Source organism: Bombus fervidus, chromosome 16 (genome assembly GCF_041682495.2).
Source record: "Bombus fervidus isolate BK054 chromosome 16, iyBomFerv1, whole genome shotgun sequence".
Classification (NCBI taxonomy): Eukaryota; Metazoa; Arthropoda; class Insecta; order Hymenoptera; family Apidae; genus Bombus; species Bombus fervidus.
Window position 1 is genome coordinate 664,245 of NC_091532.1, and position 27,529 is coordinate 691,773.

The window sequence follows — 27,529 nt, forward strand, 5'->3', positions numbered from 1 at the left end:
TTACACAATTATTCGATGGCAATTATGTACTCGTTCGCACCAACGAACGCTCCGTTTCGTCTGTTCCCTTGCACGCGCCTTATTCATCCTTCCTCCCTGTTACCAGCTTGCAATCGCCTAGATTATAGAGCAGGATTTTACACGTTTTTTCCCATTGAATTATACAATCAAGTATATTAATTCTGCGAATTATCGTTTTTAGCGGTATCATTTACGCATTAAAAGTGATTAATGCGTTCATGAACGTTCCCGCGATCTTTCCGCTACATCCGTTTGTACGATTATTCTACTATGCTAAACGTTTTGACGCGCGAGTTGATGCAAACACGACAATTCGATGGAAAAGTAAAAGAACAAGTAGGGAACAAAAAGTGAGGAAAGAGCGAAGTAGAGAATACAAATTGCAAGGAAACAAGGTAATGGAAGATCGTAGAGAAGGTAAAGAGAGCCGATAAGGACGAGTGGTCGGCATTGCGTATGATGGGGTGTGACGACGGTACGTCAAAGTAGATCTAGTAGGTAGAAGTGGAAAAGTAAGTGGTATAGGTGGGTAGAAGAACAGCGACGAAAAGTGAACTAGCAAAACGAGAGAGAAAAGGGATGACACGATGTAGGAGGTAGAACGCGAAAACGAGATGAGGCGAGACAAGAGAAGGAGAGGAATTAGCTGGTAAGAAATCGTAGGAGGGGTGAGGGAACGTAGGCATAATGTAAAAGTGGAAACAGCGACAGAGAGAGAGAGAGAGAGCGAGAGAGAGAAGTGGGCAGGCAAAGGTGATGGCGGCAGCGCGACGCGAGGAAGAGTACAACGGAACGAAGAAACGAAGGAAAGAGCGGATGAATGGAGACGAAACGAAGAAGGAAGAGCGGAGAAGTGGAAAAGGAGTGGGGCAATGATAAATCGTTCACCTGAACCGCATGCTCGCCGTTCAGGATCCAGTGGAACGGTAAGAGAGTAGTAACGTTCTTTGGGTTGTCCGTCGAGCAGTGTATCGGCTGACCTCGCAGCGAACGTTTCGCCCAGCGACGTAACACAGATTTCCGCTCGATTTCCCTCGAGATCCTGCGTAGTTTTAGTTTCATTCGCGATCACCGCACGAGCGTAAGTCGGTCGCGATTATTTGAAAGATCGAAGCTCAATCGTGCCCGCGTTCGGTCGTTTTGATTTCGAGCGCGCGCGCGCGCGCACGAACGCACGCACGCGCTCCCCCGCGTTCAACATACGTATATCAGGAGCGGATAAAAGCAGTTCCGTCGTGGTACAAAAGAAGAAATCATCGTCGTTTTACCGTTGGTCGTGCGGTGGTCCTAGGTATCGGTGTAAAAAGGCGGGTTAACTGGTTGACTAGAGAGAGAGAGGTGAATCGTACTTTGGCCGCGTTATAACGCGTATTTGGCGTAGATCGTCTACCGTACAACGGAGCGGTATCGTTGGTTCGTTGGCGACGTGACGTACCGCCAGTGGCACACTTGTCGCTTGGAAAGGAGAATAGACTTTCTCCTTCTCGTCGTTCTTCGTACCACCGCCGCCTTTCCTCTCGTTCTTGTATAGGAAGCATCGCGGTCAAAGGCTTGGACGTCAACGACGACAACCGTAACCATAACGACGACGAAGACGACAGCGGGAGCGACAGTGACGACGGCGAGGACGAGGGCGAGGACGAGTACGAGGAGCGAAGCTAGAAGGAAGATCCGAACGAGAAGCAAAGAACGAAGAAGCGAAAAGAAACGTGGCGGCGCGTCTGATGAAGAAAAGAAGAGAACTTGTATTAAAATCGAATAAAAAAGGCGTGCAGTGAGCGTTTGATCGTTAGAGAGACGATAATCGAGGGATAGCATTGAGTCGAAAGGAAGAAACGAAGAAAGGAAAAAAAGAAAGAAGAGAATAGGAAGAACGGATTGAGAGAGAAAGAGAGAACAATCGGTTGATCAAGATGAGAGTACATCGTGGGATTTGCGCGAAACTGCAAGGAGGATTCCTTAGGCGATGGTGTAAGTAATCGTGAGGATATAACGTTTTAAAGCAGGCTAAAGTTGAAACTAAAAGAGAAACGGTTTGTCCGTTATGATGTAGTCGGCTCGATCGCGCATCGCTGTTTCGTAGGCCACGAGGGGCCAATATTAACGAGACAGTTAAAGACGTTGTTACCGGCGCTACACAGGCATCGCGCTCGGTGCGTTTTTAATTCAATTTAGCGAACGTGTCATCTCGTACGCTTAGCTCGCGATGATTCACCGTGCGTTGCGCCGTATTCGTCGTGTCGTACCTCGAATCGGATCGGGTCGAGCTGGATCGGATCGGATCGTGTCAGGTTGCGATTTTCAACGAAATTTCCAAGGAAAATCGATCGCGACGATGAAAATCCGTCGAGCGTGAGCGCGAATCAAAGTCTCGCTTACTTTCACTCGAAGACCGGGAGTTTCGAACGCGAATGCCCGTGTGCAACGGTTCGCTCTCGTTCGAATACATTATTATGCATATCGACCGAGCGACCAACATCTATGATTTGCTAGAAAGAGATTGAAAGTTGGCGAAAATCGGCGTAAAAGATGAGAAAAGTTGAGCGGCGAAGAAAAAATTGTCGCAAGCCGATGGAAGAAGATACGTATAAACTGGTGCGATCGACTCGCGTACCGTGCAGTTTACGAGTATCGTTTTCGTATCGGAAAATGAATAATATCGAGGGAGTGGGGTTGCGGCTAATAAGTCGAGGGGAAGATGTAGAGGGAACTCGTTACGTCCGCGCGTACGATTCCGGGAACTCGTTTGGTTTGTCTCTGACGTCCATCGTCTAGTTATGCAATTTTCTGGCTCGATATCCATTTACCGTGCCTTCAACGGAATTCTCCGACGTCTCGGCGATCCGTCAACGATGACAGAAAACCGGCGCAAAAGACGGAACGATAATTCAGGTTGAATCGGTCCGATCGTAGTTGGTTTCGTCCGTTGAGCGTGAAACCTTCCGAGTAAGAGCAGGAAGCGTACGAGCTTATATAATCGCGAGTAATTGCCGGTTTGTACGCGTAGGTAGGTATATAGGTTCGGCATTTCAAAATCGAAGAGGGTTACGTGCGTTCCGAGGAGGATGATACTCGCGCGATGCTCGACTCGATGTTTCGAGTGAACAAATTCGCGATCACTCGGGTGCGTTGTTTCCATAGCTTGTCACTGTCGTTGATCTCCGACGGATCGATTTGCTCGCGATCGAACGTAACGCGACACGACACCTTGATACTGGAACGAGCGAGAGAGAATCGAATGGTATGGAAAGGAATGGAACGGAATGCAACGAAGGGGAAGACAGAGGAAAGGGAGAATCGCGCGGTAGCTACGAGCTCTCTCTCGTTCCAAGTCGTACGTGTCGCGATTACACCGACTAGTCGATAGAGCGAACGCGTTACATTCCTTTCGAGTTAATATCGTCGGCTCTGACGGCAAGGGAGAGAGCGAGGCGTTGGACGCGAACGCGGTTAATCGATGTCGGATAACGCGGTTGGTCGTTGGTCGTTGGTCGATGGTCGATGGTCGACGAGAACGTTTGCTCGACAGGAGGGACCATAAGGTCGCGAAAGACGATTGGAAAATTTGGAGGTCGCGACGGTATTCCGTGTTAGCGATCTGTTGAAAGGAGAGCGGTGCAAGGGAGTCCGCGCTCGATCGAGAAAAGAAGTTGCTCGTTGGGGACTGGTGTCGGCAACTTACTCGGTCCGTTTACTCGCGCCGAAGGTGAACCGCTCTCGCGGAACGCGACCTACGAAATTCCATTCTCGCCTCGATTTTGCCAGTTGCGTAAACGAACGGTCGAGCGTGCGCGTGCACCGCGGTGCACGCACACCCGTTGACCGGCGCTTCGCGTGATCGCGCTTTCACCTAGGTGTAATTTCTTCGGTGCTACGCGCAATTCGCGCGCGACCTCCACCCCCCCCTTCTCCGATGTAAGAGTAATCGAATACAAATAAAAGCGACACCGATGATCCTAACTCGTACGATTAGACTTAGCGCGAAAGAATCGTGCAAGAAACGGTACGTTTTACGAGATTTTACCAAGCTTTACGACGCGACGGCCAAACGTGGCTTTCTCTCTTTTGTAGTCCATTCGATCGGAACGTCATTTTTCCTCGTCGGTGATGTCTGTCCACTAGCGAATCGATAGTTGCGCAAGAAGATTCGTAACGCGCGAACCTGAAACGTGGGCTCGTTTTTTCCGCCGACTCGATGGTCCCGTCGATGTCATCGATGATATTTGCCAATTTGACATTTCGGCTGATCGGGCGGTTCTGCGTTGCATCGTACGATCGAGCACGGCCACCGAGCAAACAACGTACAAAACGCGACGTCGTACGTGTACCACGGACGGATGTTGGTGGCCGCGACCTTCGTCGCTGGGTCGCTACGAGCGATGTTTAACAGCGAGACGATGCGCATCACGTATGTATAAGCGAGCGATTCAGCTTCGGACCGATCTTACGGCCTATCGATCTCGACCGCGAGTTAGTTATCCTAGATAAAACCGGTGGCTCGATGGTTGTCCGTCACGATCGTAGCTGAATTGGAAGGCTGAGCACCGCAAGGTCGTCGATGTGGAAAACGCGCACGACCCACGATCGGTCGTGTTCGAGAGAAGCGTTTGCCGTACGAGACGGTGCAAACTTGGTCGACGATTCGCTGCGACCTCCGAGCGCGCGTCGACTTTTGAAATCGCCGGAGCTTCGCGTCGAAAAGTAGAACACGGTAAGCAAAGTCGTTACGTCGAGCGTCGTAACGCGTCGTGGCGATCTTTCGAAAGTTCGATCGCGAGGTCACGATGCTACACGCGACGACTCCAAGGATTTTGTAAGGTCGGACGCGTGACGTCCGCGACTCGGTAAGCCGTGCCTCGCATGTCCGATGCGTGCTTCTTCTCGGCAGTGCGTTTCTTTTCGTTCCGTTTTACAAGCCGGACTTCACCGGCTTTCTTTGCTCGCAGATGGAACGCCGACGAATCGATCGAGTTCCGATCGGTCGGTTGAGTTGGTCGAGGTCAGCCACGCGATCCAAACTTTGTGTTTCGTTTATGGAAATTGAAAAGGTAGGACCGTTCGTTTCGAAGGTCACCGCTCGTACCACTCGTGTCTTTCGCGTTACGTGATTAGAAAATTAAGCGACGCGACGTTGGCTCGGTGCGTTAACGCGCACCATCCACCGATCGATCGATTTAAACGTTACGCTATCGACTCGTTTCGTAATCGTTTCGAAAATCGTTTCGAGTTCTCCAACGAAACGAACGAACCCGACTAGTTTCAGCGCGATGAAAAGTTTACCGAGAAATCTACGGTGATACTCGTTTCTCGATTCCTGTTTAGATTCGTTTGAATAAATTATCGTCCGAATCGAGGATATCGCGATATGGCGAGCGGTAAGTTGGCGCGACATCGTGTCGTTGTAGTCGTCGGTATCGGTATCGACGGCTCTTCGATTTTTGGTCGCAACTCCGATTCCTAATGGTTTATATGTGAAGAACGTGAATACGAATACGGAAATTGACCGAGAAACGGTAAAATAGCCGTGTAGCGAGATGGAAACGCGACGATTCCGACGAGAAGCGGGGCATGGTGTGAGAGACAGGGGCAGGGGGAGGGGGAGGGGAGCCTGGGGACGACCGAGATTGCGAGGCGTCGCGACCCGACCAACTTTCTTTCCTTTTCCTCGAGCATACGCAACGCGCGACTAACGCGTATACTTTGATCGCAGGGGCAGCGGTGGCTGTCGGGGCACTGATGATCATCGTTGCCGCGATTTTGGCCGCGGTCTTTCCAAAATTGGTCGACGTTTTGCTGAACAGAGAGATCGCCCTTCGAGATGGTGGCCGCACGTTCAACTGGTGGAGGGAACCTCCGGTGTCACCTCGATTGAGCGTCTACATTTACAATGTGACGAACGCCGATGAATTTTTAAACGATGGCGAGAAACCAGCATTGATGGAACTCGGGCCGTACGTGTACACGCAACACTGGGAAAAGGTCGACGTAAAATTCAACGATAACGATACGCTGTCGTACAAAATGAAGAAGGAGTTCGTTTTCGTACCGGTGAGCCTGCCGATCTTTATCCATACCTAATCGCGTTCCCTTTCGCGACGATAAAAGTAACGGCAAAAAGATTTCAGCAGTCTGAGACTGAGAAGTAGAGGGAGAGAGAGAGAGAGAGAGAGAGAGAAGATACATTAGGTTTGAATCGTGGCTGGGGTGTAAGAGGAGAGCATAGCAGAGAGCGGGCGAGATAGTTTCTCGTTTCGTAGGAGACGGCTACGGAGAGTAAGTTTGTTCGCGCGGTGTGACGTAACGCTCTATGTGTTGGTAACGATCAACGCGAGTTGAGTAAGATCGTAATAGCGGAGCAACGCGCTTCCGCGAATTAAAAGCAAAGGTGTACGGCAACGACGAGGTGCGTTCGGTCGACGTGGCACGATTCTCTCCGAGAGGTGTGCGTCGCACGCGTTACACCTTCTTTCCCAGGATTGTTACTTTTGCGGGCAACGATAACAATATGGGTCGCTAGCGAGTGCGAACGATCGAACGCAATATGTTTGTCGACGGTGTACACGCTGTGGCGTACACGCGGAGGCGTACACGCGGTAGCGTTCGCGTAGAAAAGGGGAATCGTAACGCTATCCCTTCGGGAGAACCGTGAAAACGTGGTTTCGTTCGTTTTCAATGAAAAAGGGAAGCCGGTATTGGCGATCGAACACGTCGACGAATAACGATCGCGTGGAAAACGAATCTTATCGGAGGAAAATTTGCAGGAATTGTCGGTCGGCTCGGAGGAGGATTTGGTCGTGGTGCCGAACATACCGATGCTTTCGGCCACCACCCAGTCCAAGAATGCAGCGCGTTTCTTGAGGCTGGCGATAGCCTCGATCATGGACATACTGAACATAAAGCCGTTCGTCGAGGTTTCGATCGGTCAACTGCTCTGGGGCTACGAGGACCCGTTGCTCAGGTTGGCCAAGGACGTGGTTTCGAAGGATCAAAAGTTGCCGTACGATCAGTTCGGTTTGTTGTACGGAAAGAACGGGACAACGCCCGACTGGTATACCATCTACACCGGCCAAGGAGACATCGGTAAATACGGAATTCTGGACAAGTGGAACGGAAAGAGCAGCCTGGGCCATTGGACCACGGCGGAGTGCGACAGCGTCGCTGGCAGCGACGGAAGCATCTTTCCGCCTCGCATCACCAAACAGACGGTGCTGAAAGTGTTCGACAAAGATCTTTGCAGGGCATTGCCCCTGGTGTTTAAGGTAACGCGTGGTCGCAGCAGTAAAAGTAGGGGCATCCCCTCTTTCAGCATCGAATCGCTCGTTCGCACGTGGTCGTTTGACCGATTCGTTTCAGGAGGAGGTGACCATCGCTGGCGGAGTACCCGGGTATAGGTTCGTGCCCGCGAACGGCGCGTTCGCTTCTCCGAACAGATTGGAAACACAGCGATGTTTCTGCCCAGCGGGACCACCTTGCGCTCCCGAGGGAACCTTCAACGTCTCGCTCTGCCAGTACGATTCGCCGGTGTTGCTCAGTTTTCCGCATTTTTACCTTGGTAAGATGGCCGATCTACGATACTCGGCGTTAACATACGTATATCCGTGCTCGTTACGTCCGCGTCCGTTATCTCGTTGTATCTACTGCCCCGCTCCGGCTCGTCGTACCTCTCTCGCTCTGGCAAACACGAATTCACAGACGAATTCGGTCGGCGCGGGGCCGGTGGAGCGCGCGTGAGAACTTTTCTCGCTTGGGGAAATCGTCGGCGGTACATAGGTTGAATACGGTTTTGAATACGGTTGATGAAATCGAGCAGGTTTCGCGAGCTGGGGGGCCGAAGAACCGTGGCTGAGAACTCGCGGTCCGTGCACGATCGGGCCTTTTTTTTCCCAAAACTAACTTTCACAAATGTCGTTCGAACGACGATTTTCAGCTGATCCGTCGCTTCGAGAGTCGGTAAGCGGAATATCGCCGCCCGTCGAGGAGAAACATCAATTCTACATCGACGTTCAACCGATGATGGGCACATCATTGAGAGCGAAAGCAAGAATTCAGATAAATCTAGCGGTGAAGCAAGTACGGGACATTAAACACGTCGCCTCGTTCCCGGATATCGTTTTCCCGATCATGTGGTTCGAAGACGTGAGTATATCGATCGCATACCGCGTTCGATCGTTTCACCGCGGACACGATCATTCGAATCGTTGTTTCTATCGGTCGGGACGGATCGATCGCGTGAAAAGAAGCTACGACGGGGGAGCGATGATTAGCCACGACGACAGTGACGGTGACAATGGCTGAAGCGATGATGCCGATACTCGTTACGCGGCTAAGTATTCGTGACGGTAATATGGAAGGAGTACGCGCGGTCGCGTCGTTCGACGCCTCTACGCGTGATTCATTTCGATGGAATGACCGTTCGTGTCGATAATTCAGTATGTACGCACTGTTGCGGTTGTCGCCTCTCTCCATGCTCGTCGTCGTTGCTTTGTCGTAGCTATAGCGTCCTATTATCGATGGTTTATTGCCGCTACGTTATCACGCTTTCGGTCGAATGACACGACGGCCACCCGGCCAGAATCGATCGCGCCGCGCTAACGATGTTATTCTGCATTCTTTCGTTACGCAGGGTATCGACGAACTTCCGGCAGAGATGCGAAGCCTGATGAAGATGGCCGTGGACGTGCCACCGATAGCTCGAGCGGCGGTATCCGGAGCTCTGGCAGCGATAGGAGCGATCGTTTTGATAGGAGCGCTCCTGTGCCTGGCGCGCGCCGCCAAACGACAAGAGAAGCTACACCTCACCAATCCGTTGCCGTCGAACGCGACCGCGGGCAAAACCGGTCAGCTGAACCCGGCTTTCCAGAATTCATCGAGTTCCAAGTAGATCGTCCGGTTGCTCGGTCGACCGTTTCTACGTCTTGCGATCTCGACCGTGTACGCGTTATGTTTTCACCCTGGCAATTTTCCAAGGGATACACAACGATCGAGAGAGCGAGAGACGTATAGAGAGAGATATATAAATGAGAGAGAGAGAGAGAGAGAAACAATTAAGATCGCTGCGTAAGAATCGTTTCGGTCTCGAATCGCTGTCGTTATCGTTGTCGCGTCGTTGCCGTTGTCGTTGTCGTTGTCGTTGTCGTTGTCGTTGTCGTTGTCGTTGCCGTTGTCGTTGTCGTCGTTCATATTCCCTCTCAGAGAAAAGGGGAGAGAGGGCAATCACGTTGTTTCGCGTAACGATAACGTTTACCTTTTACGAGGACTTTCGCCGGATAGTATAACGACGGCCGGCCGTTTCTCGCTTTGTTCGCTCGTGTATTCCACTCGAGCGATACACCTCGGTTTCCACCGAATCGTTCGCGTCTTTGTAGATTCGTGCGAATTAAAGCGAACGAGGTAGGAAAGCTAGGCGGAAAAGACGGAAGTACGCATCGAAGTTTCAACGTGTTGCGTGTCGTGTGCGTGTACGTGTGTGCGCGCGCATGCATACGCGCGTACAGGAAGAGAAGAGCAATTACGAGAGCGTGCGAAGAGGAGAAAGGAATTAGGAACAGAGGTGGGGTGTAAAAGTAGTAGGAAGAAAGTGCGGACGAATTTCTATCGTGGAACGAGCTCCATCGTCCGGAGGAATCATCGTCATCGATGGCCGATTTATCGAAGACCGTGTGCGTCAGCGATCGATAAAGATTCTCGTCTCTCGTTACCGTACAAGAGAAAATCCTTCCGTCCAACGTACACTCGATCGAGTGTGCGAGATCAGACGCGAGCCAAGTCGTCGTCCTCGGACTTTGACGTACCTGGTGGCCGTCGAGATCTAATTGTTATTCATTTACCTTCGTTTATTTGTATTTCGTTGTAAACACGTTATTCGAGATAGACTACGGTTAGATTTCTAGATGAATTTAGTTTTTTACGATGCAGTAAAGGGGGTGGAGAGGAGGTGCGGGAGAGGTAGAGAAAGAGAGAGAGGGAAAGCAGAAGAAGGGGGAGAAATTGGAGGAGGTGGAGGAGGAGGAGGAGGAGGAGGAGGTGGAGGAAGACAGAAATATAAAGTAGCCAAATAGTTTTGAAATCGGATCGATCGGAGACGATTTCGAACGACGTCGTGGAAATTTACAATAAAACCGCGTGCGACAAGTATTTGTTTACCGGTTGATTTCGCGGATAAAAGTCGGTCGATACGGTCGCGAAAGCTATCGCAGATGTTGCGATAGATGGTTAAACGTTCGCACGAACGTTCGCGATCGTAGGAGACGGGAAAAACGACGAAAACGTTTATCTGGTTTCTTCGAAGTTGTCGTCGGATGCGACCTAGGTTATCGGTACGCCGAAACGCGGAGAGGCATCGAAGCGAAACGCGCGTGGTACTCGCGGCTGCAACCGGCCTTTGTTTGTTTTTTTCGAAGCGATTTTCCTTGGATAATCGACAAACGCGCTGACAAGCACACGCACGTGAATTCGCGTGTATAGCTGTTACGATACGATCGCGGGGGGAGTATGGGAGTAGAGCGAGGATAATGATTGGACTGTAGCGACGATCGCGCGATCCGAGCGCGCAAGAGCGACCTCTTTGCACGATCGCGCGATCGATCTTTATTTGAACTGACGCGAATTAGTCGGGGCCCGAGGTCGGAGCCGAGACAAGGGATCGGTGGTATATATTAGCCGAACACGGACAAGGTAGGTAGCTAAACTGTCAAAGCCGATCGAGTTCGGTTCGATCGACGACCGGTTTCGCGTCGTTCGATTCGTCTTCTCTCTTCAAAGCGACGAGTAAAGCACCGAACGAGATGACGACACCGATCAGGCTGCACCATTGAAATCCGGCCTCGATGGCGTTCACCAGGTAGTGACCGCGATAAAATATCTGGCGAATCGATTCCGGCAGATCGTCCATTCTGGTGTCGATCCAGATCAAGGGCAGGATCGTGCCGTCTTCGAGATTTCCCGAGAACGGCATGCCAACCGCTTTTCGTACTTCTAGATTCAGCTGAAATCTCATTCTGGTAGCCACTGTAACGCCCAAACGCTGAAACGAATAAGCTCGCGTAAGCCGCAAAAACGAGTATCCGCGTAAACGGTTGGTAAGGACGCGCGTAGCGTCGCAGATCGAAATACCTACCGAATGCAGATCCACGTAGCTATCGTGAAGTTCCTTTCGGGGTGTCAGTCCTTCGATCTTCTTGAACAAGGACTCGTCGCCCGAGTAAAAATGGGGAAAGGAGACGATCAACGGTGATCCGAGATTGCAAGCGGAAACGTTCAACGTTCCAGCTGGAGGGCATATTCTGTTGATCGAATCGTACGATTCCTTCGGGCAAAAACACGAGTCTTTGCCACGGCTCGACGTGAAAACGTTGCTAGGTAATTTGTACCTATGGTAATTCGATCGATGAATCGTTTAGAGCGACGACACTTTTGCTTTCGGATCGGTAAGTAAGGGTTTTTTATTCGACTAGGAAGGAACGGACTAGGAATGGAACAGCACGGAGACGAGGGAGTAAGAACTGACCTTAAAGTGGGAATACCGTTGGAGAAGCTGCGACCCTCGTAACGAAACGGCAATTGCCTGCAAAACTCTTTCGCGTAGATGTAAAGCGTGGCGTTCGGCTGTTCGATCCAGTCCGGTGGAAACATGCTGCCGTCGGTACCGTAGATTCGGTCGCATTTCTCGTCATCCCACACTCGATGACTTTCGCGTCCATTGATTCGCTGGATCAGCCCGAGATTGCGAAGATCGTCGATTCCCGTGTGCATCGTGATGCGATCTCCGTTCAAGCCGCTTCTCTGCAACACGCCACGGCGTATGGAACAGCGTATCGAACAGACGGTTGCGCCGCATAAACGCAAATAATACGTACGAATGCCAGAATTCCAAATTTATCGTAGGGTAGGACCTTTCGCGACGGTAGAAACCGTTTGCCCATTTCGAACAGTTCGTCCTCGTAGCCCCAAAAGAATTCGCCGACCGGCAATTCGAGAAACGGTTTCGCGCGTAACTTCAATCCAGCCAGAAGCATCGTGAAGCCGATTTGCAGCAGGTAGTTGAGATCTCGGGAATACGCGAGCGTCGACATGAGCAACACGTTCGGTACGATCACCTTCTGACTTTCCGATTTCCCGGCGATCCATTGAAAGCTCCTCTGCTCCTGATACGTGACCGTTCGATTCTCGTCGAGACGGACGTTCGCTCGGCTGAAATTCTCTCGATAGACGAACGGGCCAACCTCTTGCACCTTCAGCTTGCTCGCGTTACCGCTTTCGAACTCGTGCACGTTCGTATAATTGAAAACGTAAACGTTGACTCGAAGGCCGACCGGCGGCCGTTGCCACATAAGAAACGTCGGCGTACCGTTCCGTAGCTCGAGATTCGAGAGAATCGCATCGCGAAACACGTTCGTGCACCAAAACAGAACGAACGTCGCGAGACTGATCAACGCGGCGAATCCGTATACCAATCTGGCTCGCCGTTTTTGCGATCCTCCGTTCAAGTTTTTTCGAATCGCCCACGCTACACTCTTCTCTCCCATGGTGCCACCTTCGCCGCGTTCTTTCGATCGCTTCTACTCGAGTTCGAAGTTGGCGCGCTCGCGCTTCCAAATCAACCCAGCGTCCCGCTCTCGATTCCGTCTAGCCTTTGCTACTCTTCGATTTCAAAGTCGCGCACCCTTTCTCTCGTCGAACGACGAACGCCAGCAGCCTTTCTTTCCGATGCGAGACGCTGCGTTCCGTTGATTTTCGACGCGTTTTCCACGCTTTACTGAGCTTTACTTCCACGTTTCCGCGGAACGTTCACGACGACGTACAAAAATCTCCCCACCTTTCTTCGATTCATCGATAACCTCGTCGTAGCGGCGATGACCCCCGTTCGCCGCCAAACTTGGGATATTCTTTGAATCCGTGCACAGACCATCGAAAAACTTCCTCTCTGCCTTGCCCCGCGTTTTACATACCCAAACCTATCGCGCCTATCGCGCGTTTCCTTCTTTCCCTCCTTTCCCTTCTCTCCCTTCTCTCCCTTCTTTCCCTTCTTTCCATTCGATTATTTTCTTCCTTTTATCTCTCCTTCCCTCCCTTCCTTTTTCCCGAACGCGACAGTGGCCGCATATTCGCGCGCGTTTATTTTTCTGCATCCCGTTTGGCCCAACCCTGCGCTCCGTAACAACGGTGGCTGTGCCGAATTAGGATCAGATCCCGCGTGCTTCGTCCGCCAAATCGATTCGCGGCCACTCAGCTACCGTTTATCGCTCGTAGACGAAAAAAGGCTCGGATGACGATCGACGATAACACCCAACTACCGTCGCGAGTTGCGACGCGACCCGTCGGCCCACGTTTCTCGTCCGACGCCTGTAGCCTGATCGCCGCCGTGCCAACGGCAACTGCACGGATCTAAAAATTCGTTCAAGGGAACGAGATATCAGACGGTCGGGTCGCGTTTCATCCGATCGATCGAAACGCGCCGCCAATTCTCTCCGCTTCCACGCAAATCGATTTCAAATACGTCAATACGTTGAAGCGACGCGACGCAAACGATTCCAACTTATCGCGAGTGTTTGGCATGTTGTGACTGGCAGATGCCCTTTTCACCCGCTTCTGCCGCGATGTCTCGCGTAATATTGTCTTTACCATTCGCCTTTTAAGCGCGGACGTAACGATACTCGTACGTACGGTAGCTGCGACCCGAGGCTCCGATTTTTATCCTCCCGTCTTCTTCGTGCGAACACGATTACGTAAGAAACTGGCGAGCGCGTTACTCGACTCGCTAAAACGACGACGAGTTTACCGAAACGGCGATCGTCTTACAAACGTCTCTCACTTGTCGCGCTTCGATTTCACAGTTGCAACAAAGTATCGGTCGACTGCAATCGCGTTATACCATCCCTTACCACGCGTTCCTCCCTATCTATGCTCGTACGACACGCTATTCGCCAAATCGTTTATCGTTCCTCTTCCTTCCTGCGATACGTCCGAACGATATGAAACACGCGTCGGAGATACGTACCCATACCAACGTACGTATTCGTTGCGAACGTACGTAGTAAATAAGGATCGAAAGTTTGCGGGATCTCGAATATCGAAAGAGAGCGGTAAATAAAAATCGCTTGGAATTGGAGAAATGGGCGTAGAAAATGAAAAAAAAACTCTCGATAATCGGACTCGAATCGTCGTGATGCAGATTTCCGCGCGACAGCGATAATTCGAAAAAAGCGAAGCTGGCGTGCTTTCATTTTCGCTTTTGACTATGTTCGGCTGTTGAAATTTTTTTGGTTGTTGGAATCTTTCGTCAAGTACGATCGTTGTCGTCGCGCGAACAAATTTTGCGCGCCATCTAATCAGCACGGAACAATTTCCCGTCGTTTGGCACGCGACGCGCTGCCCTATATAAACGCGTATCTAGCACGCAAGTACGGTGTATTAACCGGTTGCTCGTATTAACCGTCGATACGCGTGTATACGGATAGATGGAGCGGAAGCTTTCTATAGTTCTGGATAGATGGCGATAAACGTCCGTCGTTAACTCGAAGTAGATGCACGTAGTAAGAAGGTATCGTTTTTCGGTGTCAAAGAAGACGAATGTCTGGAGAAGAAAATATTTGCTCGTTTTCCAGAGGACGAACGTGTTTGCCGTCCGTGTGTCGCGTAATCGATTCGCTAAAGAGCGCACGCGTGCCGCGATAAATTTCGCTTCTCGGTAATTTCTGGCCGATCGTATCGTGCAAGCTTGTCTCGCCTAACCTCAAAGTTTGCCGTGGCTTTGCGACGAAACCGGTCGATCGGCGGCGTATCGTGCGTGTTTCGTTAGGACGAGGAAGACGTAAATAAGGAAGAAGGAAGGAATCGATCGATCACAGCGATAACGGTCGTGCCGTGAAAGCTTTGGCCCCGAAAGACCCGATGACGAAAATGAGTTCGCAGCAAAGTCCGGCCGCGTTGCAATCGGCGGTGGATCGCGAGAAAGTTTACGCGTGGATAATCGAATTGTCGAATTCGGAGACGAGAGAGAACGCGTTGCTGGAACTTAGCAAGAAACGAGAGGTCGTGCCCGATTTGGCTCCGATGCTTTGGCATTCGTTCGGAACGATCGCGTCGCTGCTTCAAGAGATAATAAACATATATCCCGCTATCAATCCAGCCACTCTAACCGCGTATCAGAGCAATCGAGTGTGCAACGCGTTGGCTCTGTTGCAGTGCGTTGCCAGTCACCCGGAAACCAGATCCTCGTTTCTGCAGGTGAGTTTACGCGCGTACTAATATATATATATACTTGCGCATGCTCCGTTCTTCGACCATTTTCTTTTTTTCTTTCTTTCTTTCTTTTTCAGGCTCACGTACCGCTGTTCCTATATCCGTTTCTGCACACGGTCAGCAAGACCCGTCCGTTCGAGTATCTACGATTGACCAGTTTGGGAGTGATAGGAGCTTTGGTAAAGACCGACGAGCAAGAGGTGATTACGTTCCTGCTCACTACGGAAATTATCCCGCTTTGCTTACGCATCATGGAAAGCGGCTCCGAATTAAGCAAGACGGTGGCTACGTTCATCCTGCAGAAGATTTTGCTCGACGATAGCGGTCTTTCCTACATCTGCCAAACGTACGATCGATTCAGTCACGTTGCCATGATTCTAGGAAAGATGGTCTTATCCTTGGCCAAAGATCCTTCCGCCAGGCTGTTGAAGCACGTGGTCAGATGTTATCTCAGACTGTCGGACAATCCGAGGTAAGAAGGCGAACGAAGCAACGAACCAACGACGAAAACTATACATCTGTTTATCGTTCGATAGGGCATTGCTGGCGCTCAGACAGTGTTTACCCGACCAGCTGAGGGACAACACGTTCGCCACCTGTCTGCAAGAAGACGCGTCTACGAAACATTGGTTGAATCAGCTTTTAAAGAATTTAGAGACCGGCCCTCAACCCGTGCCTCCGACGCAACCGGGTCAACAGGATCCTAGAACTATCGGCTTGTCGCCTCTTGCTTCTTAGACCGTGCTCGCCTCCCAGAGTCGAGACGAAACACGGATACGCCATCGTCAGTTACGCGACCGCAGTCTGTCAGACGGCAGAGTGTCGGCCGAGCGATAGATCCGAATACGAAATGGATCGTCGTCCCATGTCGCCTCGTGGGACGTGATGTGGGATTACCACCGCGACGAGTGGTGGGAAACTCGATACGACGGTGAAATCTAAAAACAGACGGAGAAACGACGAAACGTTGCCATTGGTGGAAGAGAAAGGATGGTGGCCTTCGAGATACGGAATCGACAGTCTCCGAACGAAACGATAGGAGAAACCGTGGCCGTGTTCTTCTTCCGCATATCTTTTTTCCTTCTCTACTTTTCCCTTTCGCTTCCTCCTTGCGTACCTTTTACCCCCATTTCGACGAACGCCCTCTACGCTTGTAATTATTCTTTGTACGAAGGTTGTAAATGGAAAATACAAAAAAATATACGTGTGTATGTATGCTTGCTCTTGTGTATATATGCGTACATATATACACGCGCGTCTGTACATCTCTATTTTGCGTTTATTTTGTCTGTTTTTTAATCGCGAAAATCGTAACGGCTCCTGCATCCGACGATACCCATTCGAACGCTGCTTCAAGCTGTGGTCGCGCCACCACTTTTCCGTCCGTCCATTTTCTCGAGTTCCGTGACCACGTCCTCCTGAAAATACCGAGAGAACGGAGAAAATGAGATGTATCGGGTAGGAGAAGACCGCGACCAGGTCGTACCTGTTGCCGTTTGGCGGCGATCGCGACCGAATCGCGCAACAGACCGTGAATAACGGGCGTGTAGAGCTTCTCATCGCCCGGCGTGCGTTTGTTCGGCCCCGTGATCCACGAGACGAGCAGTCCGACGAGTATCGCTGTTATACAGCCGAGCCACGTGTACCAAAGATACGACATTCTGTAGAGGAAGAAGGGTGGTTCCCTGGAAATAGGTAGAACGCGAGAATGTATCCGGCCGACCGAAGGAATCGACTATTTTCTCACTTGATCGCGGTTTCGACGACCAGCGTAAAATTCGTAGCCTGACTCTTGAGCGATTCCGGACATCCGTCGATGGACACTGGCTTGGTCGGGAAACGAATCTCTCCACTGGATATGGCTGCCTGAGTGCCGAACGAGATCCAAGCGACCAAGTTCAAACTAACAAACCCGCCGACCAACGCTCCCTGCGACGTCATCGATTCGGGTAAAGGCGGAATGTCGCGCGAACGGAGGAAACGTTTCAAGGTTTATCTTACCGCGGAATTTGCGAGCGGGAAAAACATGCCCAGCGTAAAGACTCCGAGCAACGGTCCCGCTGTGATCCCCGACAAGCTTTTGGCAGCCTGACAACGAAACCAGAACGCGTGTACTCGCGACGAATAGAAACGCGGCGCGCGTCGATCCGCCAATCCCTACCTGAATCAATCCGCTGAGTTTCTCGACGAGGTAAACGAGCGTCACGCAAACGGTCCCCATCAACAGCACCGTCAGCTTCATCACTCGACTGGCCGCCACTTCCGACAGAGATATTCGCAGCCACGGTTTTATCATGTCCTCGTAGATGACGCCAGACATGGAGTTCAATCCGGTTGACATGGTGCTAAAAGGAAACAGAGACGACGATCTCTTCCCTTCCCTTTCTCTGTATGTTTTTTCTATTTTCTTTTCTTTTCTTTTCTCTCGCTTTCTCGACACGTTCAAACGATACGTGCGAATGTACCTGAGCGCCGCGCTAAACACCCCCGCGACGAATAGTCCAGGCAGTCCTGGAATCGACTCGGTCATCTCCATCACGAAAAACGGTAGGAGTTGGTCCGATTTTTTTATTCGCTGTAACGCGTGAATTCGTTTCGCTGTATTTGGTACAAGAAGAAGAAAGAAGGGGCAGAGATGGATCCTGTACCTTGGTCTTGATAGGGTCGCAATCGTAGAACGCCGCAAAGATGACGATGCCGGTGTAGCAGCTCAGCGAAACGATGCTGATTATACCGATCGCCATGATCGCGATCGTTCTAAAGAAGGCAAGATTACGGATCTCAGCGAACACGAGGCAGATAGGAAAAAGGATAGAGACGACTCACACGTTGGCCCTCTTCAAGTTGGACATGGCCAAGCATCGTTGCACCATCGATTGATTCACGGAACAGCTGGCCAACCAGTTGAAGTAGTTACCGACCACGACGGTCCAGAAGGTGTGTCTCGTCGTTGGATCAAAGTCCATACTGTGGATCGGGCAATACGAAGAGTAAAAGGAAGGAGCAGTCGTACGATACAGACAAGAGTAAATCGCTTACTCGAAAAATTCGATTCGATCGGTGTCGCGATTTCTCCTCCAAACTTGTTCGAATCCGCCTACTTGGTTCGTACCGATTATCGCAATCGCTATCACTCCGCCGAACATGACGATCGTCTGAATCGCGTCGGTCCAAACAACCGCTTTCAAGCCACCCTGAAACAACACAGAGACACGCTCGTCCACGTTTTTCTCTCGAGTCGGTCGATCGTGTTCTTACCAAAGTGGTATAAAATATGCAAACAACGCAGACTAGCACCGCGATCGCGTGCAGGTTTATTCCAGTGACTTGATTGAACGCCACCGCGGGAACGTATATCACGAGGGGGATATACAGCAACTGCAACGAAACGCCAAACGTTTCGCTTTAATTCGTCCTTCCTCTCTCGCGTACGCACGCACGCACTCACACAACTCTTGCTCGGTCTTACCATTTTTATGACAAACATGACGGAACCCATGAGTCGAACGGCGCCGTTGAACCTCAGCTTGAGATACTGCGAATCAACGAAATTCAAAGAAAAGGATCAGCGAACGCGACGTTTGACTAGAGGAGGAGCGGTGGTGTCCGCGTTACCTCGTAAGACGAAGTGATGCCGAGACCGTAAAACACCGGTAGATAGACCATGGTCATCGTCAACGAGACGAACAAATCGGCGATCACCACGCACCAGTACTGCGTTCCGTAGACGTACATCTCGGCTGGTAGACCGAGAATCGTTATTCCCGATATGTAGCTGAAAAGACGAAAGAAAATTGATGGTCGAAGAAGAAACGAAGAGGAGAAGAACGGTGGTGGATCGTTTCTTCCTATTACCTGGCTATCAGCGACATCGTTATAGGGAAGATGGACATGTTTTGTCCGCCCACCAAGTACTCGCGAACCGCGTCCTCGTTTTTTCGCGACTTGTACGCCTGATATACGCCGATGATAACCGAGATCGCCAGCATTCCGGCAAACACCACACAATCGATCGTATCGAACGACCTCTGCGTCGAACCGCCGCTACCGTCCATCGTTGCCGGCGCTCTTTGCTTTCCTTTCGCGTCGATCTCGGTGTCTCGCCACCGATTTCACCGGTATCGCTCGACGATTCACACAGCGACTTTCGAAGCGAAGAAGAGAACGAAGGAAACGGAGCGAGAAGCACGTGGCTGAAGAGAACGGTCGCTGCTTCGCTTCTAAGTCGGGAAACGGACGAGGAGCGCGTCGCTTAAACGGACCAGCTCGGAGACACGATTGAATAATTGGAGATTCCATCGTTATCGTTCCCACTCCGCTTCCTCCGTTACCTATGCTAACTTCCTCTTCTCTCCCTCTTCCTCGTGCTCGTGTGCCACCGAGCGCGCGGCCCAGCCACGAGACGGCAACGCATTTAACGAAATTGCTGTCCGCCCGCTGTTCTCTCTGTTTACCCGCCCGATTCCGTTTACCTTCTCTCGCGTATCGTTGTTTTCCCGCCCGCGACCCGCGTCTTTCCCCCCGCGATCGATCTCCGTTTTTCCGCAACGACCTCGCGTTCTCGCCGCGATCGGCCACTCCCTACGTCCACCGGCGTATAATCCTGCGGGTCAGATGCTTTCGTTCGTCGAATCGCGTTCGTCGCACGCAGGTTGCTTGCCTCGCTGGCTGATTCTTCGACGGTCGACGCACAGCGGAACGGTGGAAGGACGCGCGATAACGACGATAACGACGACGTTGACGGTGGCGATGACGGTCATGATTCGCGTGCTATGCACGATCAGCCTGTTCGCCACCGTTCTGTCCAATTCCGTCGAACGTTCTCCGCGTACGACTATCGGGGACGGTCGGGTCCGGTACGCCAACGTGACGGGCGAGCTGCTGCTGGGAGGTCTGTTTCCCGTGCATCGTAAAGGCAACAACGGCAAGAGTTGCGGCGAGATACAGGTGAGATACGAGGGCGAATCGCGGGCAGCTGATGTCACCTGGTTCGAACGTTTATTCGCAGGGGGAAGACGGCGTTCAACCGTTGGAAGCGATGCTGTACACGATCGAACGTATCAACGAGAATCCGCGGATACTTCCGGGTGTGCGGCTCGGCGCGCTGGCCTTCGACACCTGCGATCACCCGATCTACGCTCTGGAGCAAGCGTTCTACTTCGTGAAGGGTAAGCGAGGCGCGCGATCTCGCGGTCCACCCCATTCGAGAGCGTCCATGTTCGTAGGTTTCATGGCGCGTGAGAACCGGTCCGGCGAGGAGGGATACCGATGCGCGGATCGCAGCGTGGCAAAGTTCTTAAACGGGGAGTTCGAACGCGTGGTCGCGGTGCTCGGCGCTCAATCGAGCTCCGTCACCATCCAGGTTGGTAGCATCGGCCGTCGATGAACGCGCGCTCCAACCACTCGAGATCCAACGGTTCGCAGGTAGCGTCGGTGCTGGCTCTGTTCCCGGTGCCGCAGATCTCGTACATGGCCACGTCGCCGTTTCTCAGCAGCAAGGAGAGATTCCCACGGTTCTTCCGCACGGTTCCGAGCGACGTGAACCAGGCGCGAGCGATGCTGGAAGTTCTTCGGTGAGTCGGCATTCCACGCTCCTTCTCCGTCCGACTTACCTCGATTCGTTCGATTAATCCGTTCGACGACGTTTCCGCAAGCCGGTTCGAATGGTCGTACGTGTCGGTGGTTTACACGGACTCGGAGTACGGAGACCACGGATACGAGACGCTGGTTTCCTTCGCCTCGGAGTACTCCATATGCTTCAGCGCTCCGCATCGGATCAGCGAAGATCGTTTCACCGACGACGATTACGACAACGTGGTGCGCACGATCGCCGAGAAGACGGACGTCCGAGGTACGTATCTCGAGTCTATGCTCTGAACGAGAGCGATGCGGCGTACGACGTACACGTACGACGGAATGTCGCAGTGGTGGTATTGTTCGCGGAAAAATCGACGACTCTGCGGGTGCTGGAGGCGGCGAGACGCGTCGGCGTGGGCTCGCGATTCGTTTGGCTGGGCAGCGACTCGTGGCCGGATAATCGCGACGTGGAGACTCGAGAAACCGCGATGTTGGAGGGTGCTCTCGCGGTTCAACCGTTGTACGCGCCGCTCTCCGGCTTCGACGAATACTTTACGACGTTGACGCTCGACCACGAGCGCAGCAATCCTTGGTTTCGAGAGTTTTGGCGAACCTACCACAACTGCACGGACGAGTTCGAGGCAACGACGATCGCTGCCACTCTGCCCGGCAGGGTAAGTCTTTACATCGACCAGGTAAACGAGACGGAGGTAAATTAAACAGAGAGAGAGGTGCCGTTCGAACGTTTTCTAGCGGCATGTCGATTGCCAAGATCCGAGATTAAAGATCGAGCGCAGCACCGGCTACAAACAGCGGAGATTTCTGCATTTCGTTCGAGACGCTGTATACGCGGTGGCTCATGCTCTTCACAACATGCGAACAGAGGTTTGCGGCCAAGGTTCGATCGGACTTTGCGACGAGATGCGTCCTCCGAACATGGACGCGTTCTTCGAATATCTAACCAACGTATCTTTCAAAGGTAAGATTATCGTTATTCTCCTTCCTTCCTTATTCTTCGTCTTATTATTATTATTATTATTACTATTATAATTATAATTATTATATTGTATCTGCGGGCTGTACGCTCTACGGTATACATCGTTTGTTACAATATGAAAAGTAGTTTTACCTTCGGAGATGGGAGGGCGAGGGCACAGCTAAACGTAAAGTTCCATAAGAACTACAATTTCAGACGAAGCTGGCAACGCATTCGAATTCGTGGATGCGGTCGACGGACCTCCGAGATACTCCATCCTGAATTATCAGCGCAAGGCAAACGGTTTCTATCACTGGGCGGTCATCGGCAACTACACGCGTAAGATTACTCTCTGTCTCTCTTCCTCTCCCCACTCCTCTCTCTCTCTCTCTCTCTCTCTCTCTCTCTCTCTCTTCTCCGTGAAACCGCGAGTAGAATCAGAGAGAGAGAGAGAGAGAGAGAGAGAGAGGAGGGGGAGAGAAAGAGACGAATAAACGGAAAGACGCGTACGGGGTTGCACGCAGTGAACGAAAACGGGCAAGCGGTGTTGCGGCTGGATCGGGACAAGTTGTGGTTTCGAGACGAACAACCCGGCGATTTTCCGACGTCGACGTGTTCCCGGCCGTGCGGCTCGAATCGAATCATGGTGAGAAGCAAAGAGGACCCGTGCTGCTGGAGGTGTCAAAGCTGCGGTTTCTATCGGTACAAGGTGGACGAGCTGAGATGCGAAGAGTGCGTCCCCGGCACGATTCCGACGAAGAACGGATCCGGCTGCGAACCTATTCCCGAACAGTTCGTCGACTACTCGAATCCGTGGGCGATCGTCGCGATGACGGTAGCCGTTTCCGGTAATCTCCGTTCGTCGGCCTGTCGCCGCGTCGACGATCGGAGGACGAGAACGTTGACGGATTCGCGTTCCGTTCGCAGGTATGGCATTGACGGCGTTCGTCTGCTCGGTGTTTTGGATCTATCGGCACACGCCGATGATCAAAGCGTCCGGTCGAGAGCTGTCGTTTCTGCTGCTGGTCGGTGCGTTCGGCTGTTTCTCGATGACGTTTGCCGTGGTGTCCAAGCCAAGCGTGGAAAGTTGCGCCGTGGTCCGATTCGGCATCGGATTCTGCTACACCATCTGCTACGCCGCGCTCTCCACCAAGATCAATCGAATCCACAGGATATTCAACGATCCCGGCCGCAGTCCCCGCAAACGACGGTAAATTTCGATGGTAACGCGCGATGGTAACCCGTAGTAACGCGATTCCACGCGTGTCCACAGGTTTACCAGCCCGAGATCTCAGCTGACGATCGCGTCGATTCTCGTTCTGGTGGAGATCGCGTTCGACGTCGGCTGGCTGCTCAAGGAACCACCGGCGATCCAGCGCTCGTATCCCAGCAGGGACGCGAACGTAAGAGTGTGTCGAGGCTCCGAAGACGGCTCCTACGTGATCGGTTTGATCTACCCGTTCCTGTTGACCGTCGCGTCCACGTTCTACGCGATCAAGACGAGAAAGTGCCCGGAGGGATTCAACGAGACCCGACGCATCGCGTTCGCCAATTACGCGACGATCGTGCTGTGGCTGGCGTTCGTGCCCCTCTACTTGGCCTCCACGAGCAACGTCGTCAGGGTGATTACTCTGGCGTTGTCGCTGTCGCTGAACGGATTGGTCCAGCTGCTCTGCCTGTTTCTACCCAAGGTCTACGTGGTGTTGATCAAACCGGAGAAGAACACGAGGGAGTTGGTGATGGCCAGACACTCGTCTCACCCGACGACGCCCGGTACGCCGATCACGCCGGAGCTCGTGTCCGCCTCGCCGTCGTTCGTCGGCGATCGATCGAAACCGGTCGTCGGCGATTCTCTCCGGTTCGAGCAAATTTCCGCCTAACGCGCCGCTAGATCTATCGGTCACCTCGTTCCAACATACACGATGATTTCTGTGCATCGACGAGAACGTTGAGTTCTTTTCTTTTCTTTTCTCACGTCAAACATTGTCACCCCTTCCTTATTCCCATCTCCGGCCCGATATCCTGCCCGTGCGGAAATGCACAAGGACGAAAGGTACACGCAAAACGGGAACGTCGTGCGTTATTGCGTTTATTGCTTACTCCGACGCAAACTACCGGATCGATAACGAAAAAAACGTCTTAAAACTAGGAATACTTGCGAACGAGCGGCAAACTTTTTCTCTTCGTTTCTTTCCTTATGTTCGCGGCTCGAGCAACCGCGACGTTTCGTTCGCTGGAAGACATCGGATTCCTGGTCGTCGACGGCCACCGGTACGGTGATCGTTCACGACGAGGAACATCGGACGAACGCTGGACGAAGAAAGATCGCGACGATTCGAATCGCTGTCTTACGACTTATTAAACTAAGATCAGCGAGGTTCGCGCGAACAGCCGAACGTAAACGATTTCTCTCTCTCTCCCTCTCTTTGCCTCTGTCCCGGGTCTCGCCGTCGATAGCGCAGGAGGAAAAGAAAAAGGAAGAGAGAGAGAGAGAGAGAGAAGAGCGCGATCGCGAAAAAGAGTAAAACTCGACGGTTGAGCATTCGAATTGAGCGTGGAGCGCGCGCTTCTCCATCGATCGGTCGGCGGGTTACGCGCCGTCGCTGACCTATGCGAAGCTCGACCCCGTTACCGTAAATCGGGCAAACTTCGCTCGAAAGGCCTTTCGTGGACGGAATGGCTGATAAGGATCCGCGGAAGGTCGCGCGCGTTCTCGCGCGGACGAGCGCGATTAAGTACGATGCTTAGAATTAACCTATGTACAGTGGCGAATCGATCGGATATCCCGTTCAAAACGAGCTCTCGCGCTTCGTTCTGTGTTGGACGGTTTCCGGGCTGGGCGTCATTGCTGGATTGTCGTAAGCGTAATCGAGAGTAGTGTCCTCGCTGGGATGCCTTCTCGACAGCGAAGTGGTGGTCGTGTTCGGCGTGGCGTTACCGGTTCCGCTTCCATTAGCGCTGCCGCTTCCGCTCGCGCTTCCGGTACCGTTCCCACCATGTCCGTTTTCGTTTTCCAAGAATCGGGAAGGAGCCACGCTCGCGCTTATCGTTGGCATCGTCAGCTTCAATCCGTTGTGCCTGGACGTGCCCGATTCCGCGTCTCGAAGCGTCGATTTACCGCGATCGTTGTTGTTGTCGTTGTCGTCGCCGCCGCCGCCGTTCGACGTTCTCTGAGAAACAAGATATCGGTTGGTACGGTCGACGCGGTGCGTTCGATCGCCAGACGGAAAAACTCGCTCGCTCTCACCTTTGCTCGTTTACCGGCGATAGCTCGACTCAGGGTGGTTCGCATCTTTTCCCATCGTTGACACTTTTGCACGTACAGGTACAGGCTCGATACGAGAGACGTAAAGGCTACAGCGATAGATATCGCCGCCAGTATCCACAATCGTTCCATCTCCCCTGCGGATCGTCAACGTTCGTTTTTTCTTTTTCTTTTTCCCTTCTTTTCTCACGACTAGGACGACGCGATCACGGTCGTTTACTTACCTCGTAAATCCTCGTATTGCTCGAGAAGAACGTATCGTTTGTCGTGCAGGTATTCTGAAATGGAAAGGCAAAGGATGAAAAGCTATTGGCCGTAGCGATATTTTCCAAGGGAGAGGTTGGACGGTTGGCTTCGGCCGGGGAAGGGAACGTCGTTGTTCGGACGGTAGCGGGGCGAGAGGCGACTAACGGCCTAAGACGGAGAAGGAGAAGGAGATAGCGGGCGAAAGGAGCCGAGAGGAAGCAAGAGCGAGGAAAGAAAAGAAGGCAAGCAGGCTGGCAGGCGAATAGGAGGTCGGCAGGATGAGTCATCGTGCACGGTCGCGTGTGTGGGAAGTGGACGGAGGGACGGTGGTCAGGTGTAAAGTCAACGGACTCGAACCCCCTTCGGGTTCAGGTGTACGACGCTCGGAAACGCTCGGCCCGCGCTACCTGGCTTTTCTTCCGATCGATCTGGAAACGTCGATGCTCGGTATCCTCGGCTCGTTCGGCCAATCGACCGAAAAAGCCGAGAAATACCGTTCCAGCCGAACAACGAAAATTACGCGAGTCGCTCACCTTGACAATCTTTGATGCACTCGTTTTGCTGATAGTTGCGACCCGTGGCGTCGCAGATGGAGGAACACGGTTTGCACCGCTTGTCGTAGGGGCTGCAATACTCGACGGTGGAGCAGCGTTGCTCGCCGCAATCGGCCCCCCCTGGATTCAAGCCGGCGATCGCGGTACCGATCGCGAGCACTGCCACCGTCAACAGTCCGATCGACGGATTCATCTCGGAGCCGTCGCGTCGTTCGATCAGCGTGGTTGTTGGAACGCGACCTTCTGCATCGCAGTCATACCGGTTCTGGAAAAGAAAGCGCACGCGCTCGCGATCCAACGCCGGACAAAAAGATATCGAACGAAGGTTCGATGCGTCGATCACGCGATGGAAAACGCGGCAAAACTATGGCCGCGAGAGATGACGCGATGCGAGCAAAACGAGCGAAACGCGGAGACGTGACTCATCGCACGCAGCGGTATCGTACGCGCGGAGAACGAACGACGACGACGACGACGACGACCAATTGGTTCGAAACGATCGCCGCGTCGCCAGCCGCGCGTCCACCGATTCCACCTCGTCGAGTTTCGATCCGAACGACAGGCAAAACCTTCGATCGCCGCGCTATGGAAATTCCGACGCGTCACTTTGCCGAGTCTTCTTCGGCGTCCGTATGCCAACCGAACGGAACTCGTGGATCGTCGCGCGACTTTGGGACTATGGCGTATCGAAGAACGCCGGACGCGACAGAGGAAGACAAAAAGAGAGAGAGAGAGAGAGAGAGGAGGAGGCAAGAAAGAAAGGAGGAGCGAGGAGGGAGAGAGAACCGGTCGGTCGTACCTGGTACCGCAACACGGATAAACGGGCCCCCGTCGTAGCGTCTAGCGAAAAGCGGAATCCGCGCGATGGAAACGCGAAATTCCGTAACTCGCGACGGAACAACGAACGATCGTAGTTGACAAACTAGGAGGACCGCGAAGACTGGCACTCGTAGCTGCGCCGACGATCGACGAGTACGTCACCGAACCGGTTTCGAGTGCGGCGTATCGCGTACAGCGGGTATATCGCGCGCGTTGTAAGTTTACAAGACGACTGACGAAACCGCTTTGCCGTCGATTCCAACCAGCTAGTGTTCGTTGCCCGGTGAGAACGGGTCTTCCATCTTCGGAGTCTATCCTCGTGCGACGACGAATCGCGCGTTACGACACCAGAGTCGATCGGTGGACGCGCGTTCGCCGTAACAGGTTGCGTTACTCGACTGTGACTTACTCGTTGCGGATGCGTCGAATTTGTTGGTCCGAGAAGACATCGATTCGCATCTCGTCGATCGCGAGGAACGAAAGCACCACCAAGAGGAACGCGATGACGTAAGAGGAGAAAACGCGAGAAGAAAGGAACGAGACGCGGAAAAGCGAGGGTCGAAGATCGGACTGCGTCGCGTCGACTGGCCGCGGTAAACTGAGGATCGTCGAGCCAACTACGACTCGCACCTGAATTCCACCTCTCCGCCGGAACGTTCCATCGATCCCCCTTCTCCTTTCCTCTCGTAGACCGAACGCGACGACGATGCTCCTCCTCCGTTTGCGACCGTTACCTGCCGGAATACCTTTTCTCAGGCGTCGTAGCCGCGCGCCGCTTACCTGTTGCGACGACCCTCGCGCCATCGGGACACGATGGGTCGTCTACGCCGA

General features: G+C 52.6%; 6 protein-coding genes across 8 annotated transcripts; 3 read left to right on the forward strand and 3 right to left on the reverse strand.

Moving 5' to 3' along the window:
* Window positions 1–913: 913 nt before the first annotated feature.
* On the forward strand, window positions 914–10,155 carry Emp (epithelial membrane protein). 2 transcript variants are annotated; one of them, XM_072018981.1, is made up of 6 exons: window positions 914–1,992; window positions 5,732–6,069; window positions 6,783–7,280; window positions 7,375–7,573; window positions 7,949–8,157; window positions 8,645–10,155. In XM_072018981.1, the coding sequence occupies exons 1-6, from the start codon at window positions 1,935–1,937 to the stop codon at window positions 8,900–8,902; spliced, it is 1,560 nt and encodes a 519-aa protein (XP_071875082.1). In that variant the 5' UTR covers window positions 914–1,934; the 3' UTR covers window positions 8,903–10,155. The 2 variants fall into 2 exon arrangements, with proteins under 2 accessions (XP_071875082.1, XP_071875083.1); XM_072018982.1 differs by lacking the exon at window positions 914–1,992 and adding an exon at window positions 4,599–4,732.
* LOC139995458 (scavenger receptor class B member 1) lies at window positions 10,077–13,020 on the reverse strand. The gene is made up of 4 exons (XM_072018983.1): window positions 11,877–13,020; window positions 11,528–11,802; window positions 11,138–11,390; window positions 10,077–11,044 (listed from the first exon to the last, which is right to left on the reverse strand). Exons 1-4 carry the CDS (start codon window positions 12,543–12,545, stop codon window positions 10,712–10,714), a joined length of 1,530 nt encoding a protein of 509 aa, XP_071875084.1. The 5' UTR covers window positions 12,546–13,020; the 3' UTR covers window positions 10,077–10,711.
* Window positions 13,021–14,823: 1,803 nt separating this feature from the next.
* Window positions 14,824–16,472, forward strand: Rcd-1 (Required for cell differentiation 1). Its single transcript, XM_072018991.1, has 3 exons — window positions 14,824–15,246; window positions 15,339–15,733; window positions 15,798–16,472. The coding sequence occupies exons 1-3, from the start codon at window positions 14,911–14,913 to the stop codon at window positions 15,997–15,999; spliced, it is 933 nt and encodes a 310-aa protein (XP_071875092.1). The 5' UTR covers window positions 14,824–14,910; the 3' UTR covers window positions 16,000–16,472.
* A 31-nt stretch (window positions 16,473–16,503) lies between these two features.
* On the reverse strand, window positions 16,504–19,449 carry LOC139995455 (sodium-coupled monocarboxylate transporter 1). Its single transcript, XM_072018979.1, has 13 exons — window positions 19,117–19,449; window positions 18,877–19,036; window positions 18,731–18,796; window positions 18,520–18,639; window positions 18,301–18,455; window positions 18,088–18,228; window positions 17,910–18,018; window positions 17,727–17,836; window positions 17,423–17,606; window positions 17,263–17,349; window positions 17,009–17,190; window positions 16,748–16,946; window positions 16,504–16,679 (listed from the first exon to the last, which is right to left on the reverse strand). Exons 1-13 carry the CDS (start codon window positions 19,314–19,316, stop codon window positions 16,614–16,616), a joined length of 1,779 nt encoding a protein of 592 aa, XP_071875080.1. The 5' UTR covers window positions 19,317–19,449; the 3' UTR covers window positions 16,504–16,613.
* Window positions 19,450–19,633: 184 nt separating this feature from the next.
* LOC139995467 (metabotropic glutamate receptor 6) lies at window positions 19,634–24,491 on the forward strand. Its single transcript, XM_072018998.1, has 11 exons — window positions 19,634–20,208; window positions 20,270–20,429; window positions 20,487–20,623; window positions 20,686–20,834; window positions 20,916–21,112; window positions 21,187–21,548; window positions 21,592–21,850; window positions 22,007–22,153; window positions 22,339–22,662; window positions 22,742–23,024; window positions 23,088–24,491. Exons 1-11 carry the CDS (start codon window positions 19,876–19,878, stop codon window positions 23,692–23,694), a joined length of 2,958 nt encoding a protein of 985 aa, XP_071875099.1. The 5' UTR covers window positions 19,634–19,875; the 3' UTR covers window positions 23,695–24,491.
* LOC139995465 (uncharacterized) lies at window positions 23,888–27,301 on the reverse strand. Of its 2 annotated transcripts, none has more exons than XM_072018995.1 (5): window positions 27,108–27,301; window positions 25,859–26,144; window positions 25,304–25,357; window positions 25,062–25,216; window positions 23,888–24,984 (listed from the first exon to the last, which is right to left on the reverse strand). In XM_072018995.1, the coding sequence occupies exons 2-5, from the start codon at window positions 26,070–26,072 to the stop codon at window positions 24,604–24,606; spliced, it is 804 nt and encodes a 267-aa protein (XP_071875096.1). In that variant the 5' UTR covers window positions 26,073–26,144; window positions 27,108–27,301; the 3' UTR covers window positions 23,888–24,603. The 2 variants fall into 2 exon arrangements, with proteins under 2 accessions (XP_071875096.1, XP_071875097.1); XM_072018996.1 differs by lacking the exon at window positions 27,108–27,301 and adding an exon at window positions 26,679–26,932.
* Between the last annotated feature and the right edge of the window lie 228 nt (window positions 27,302–27,529).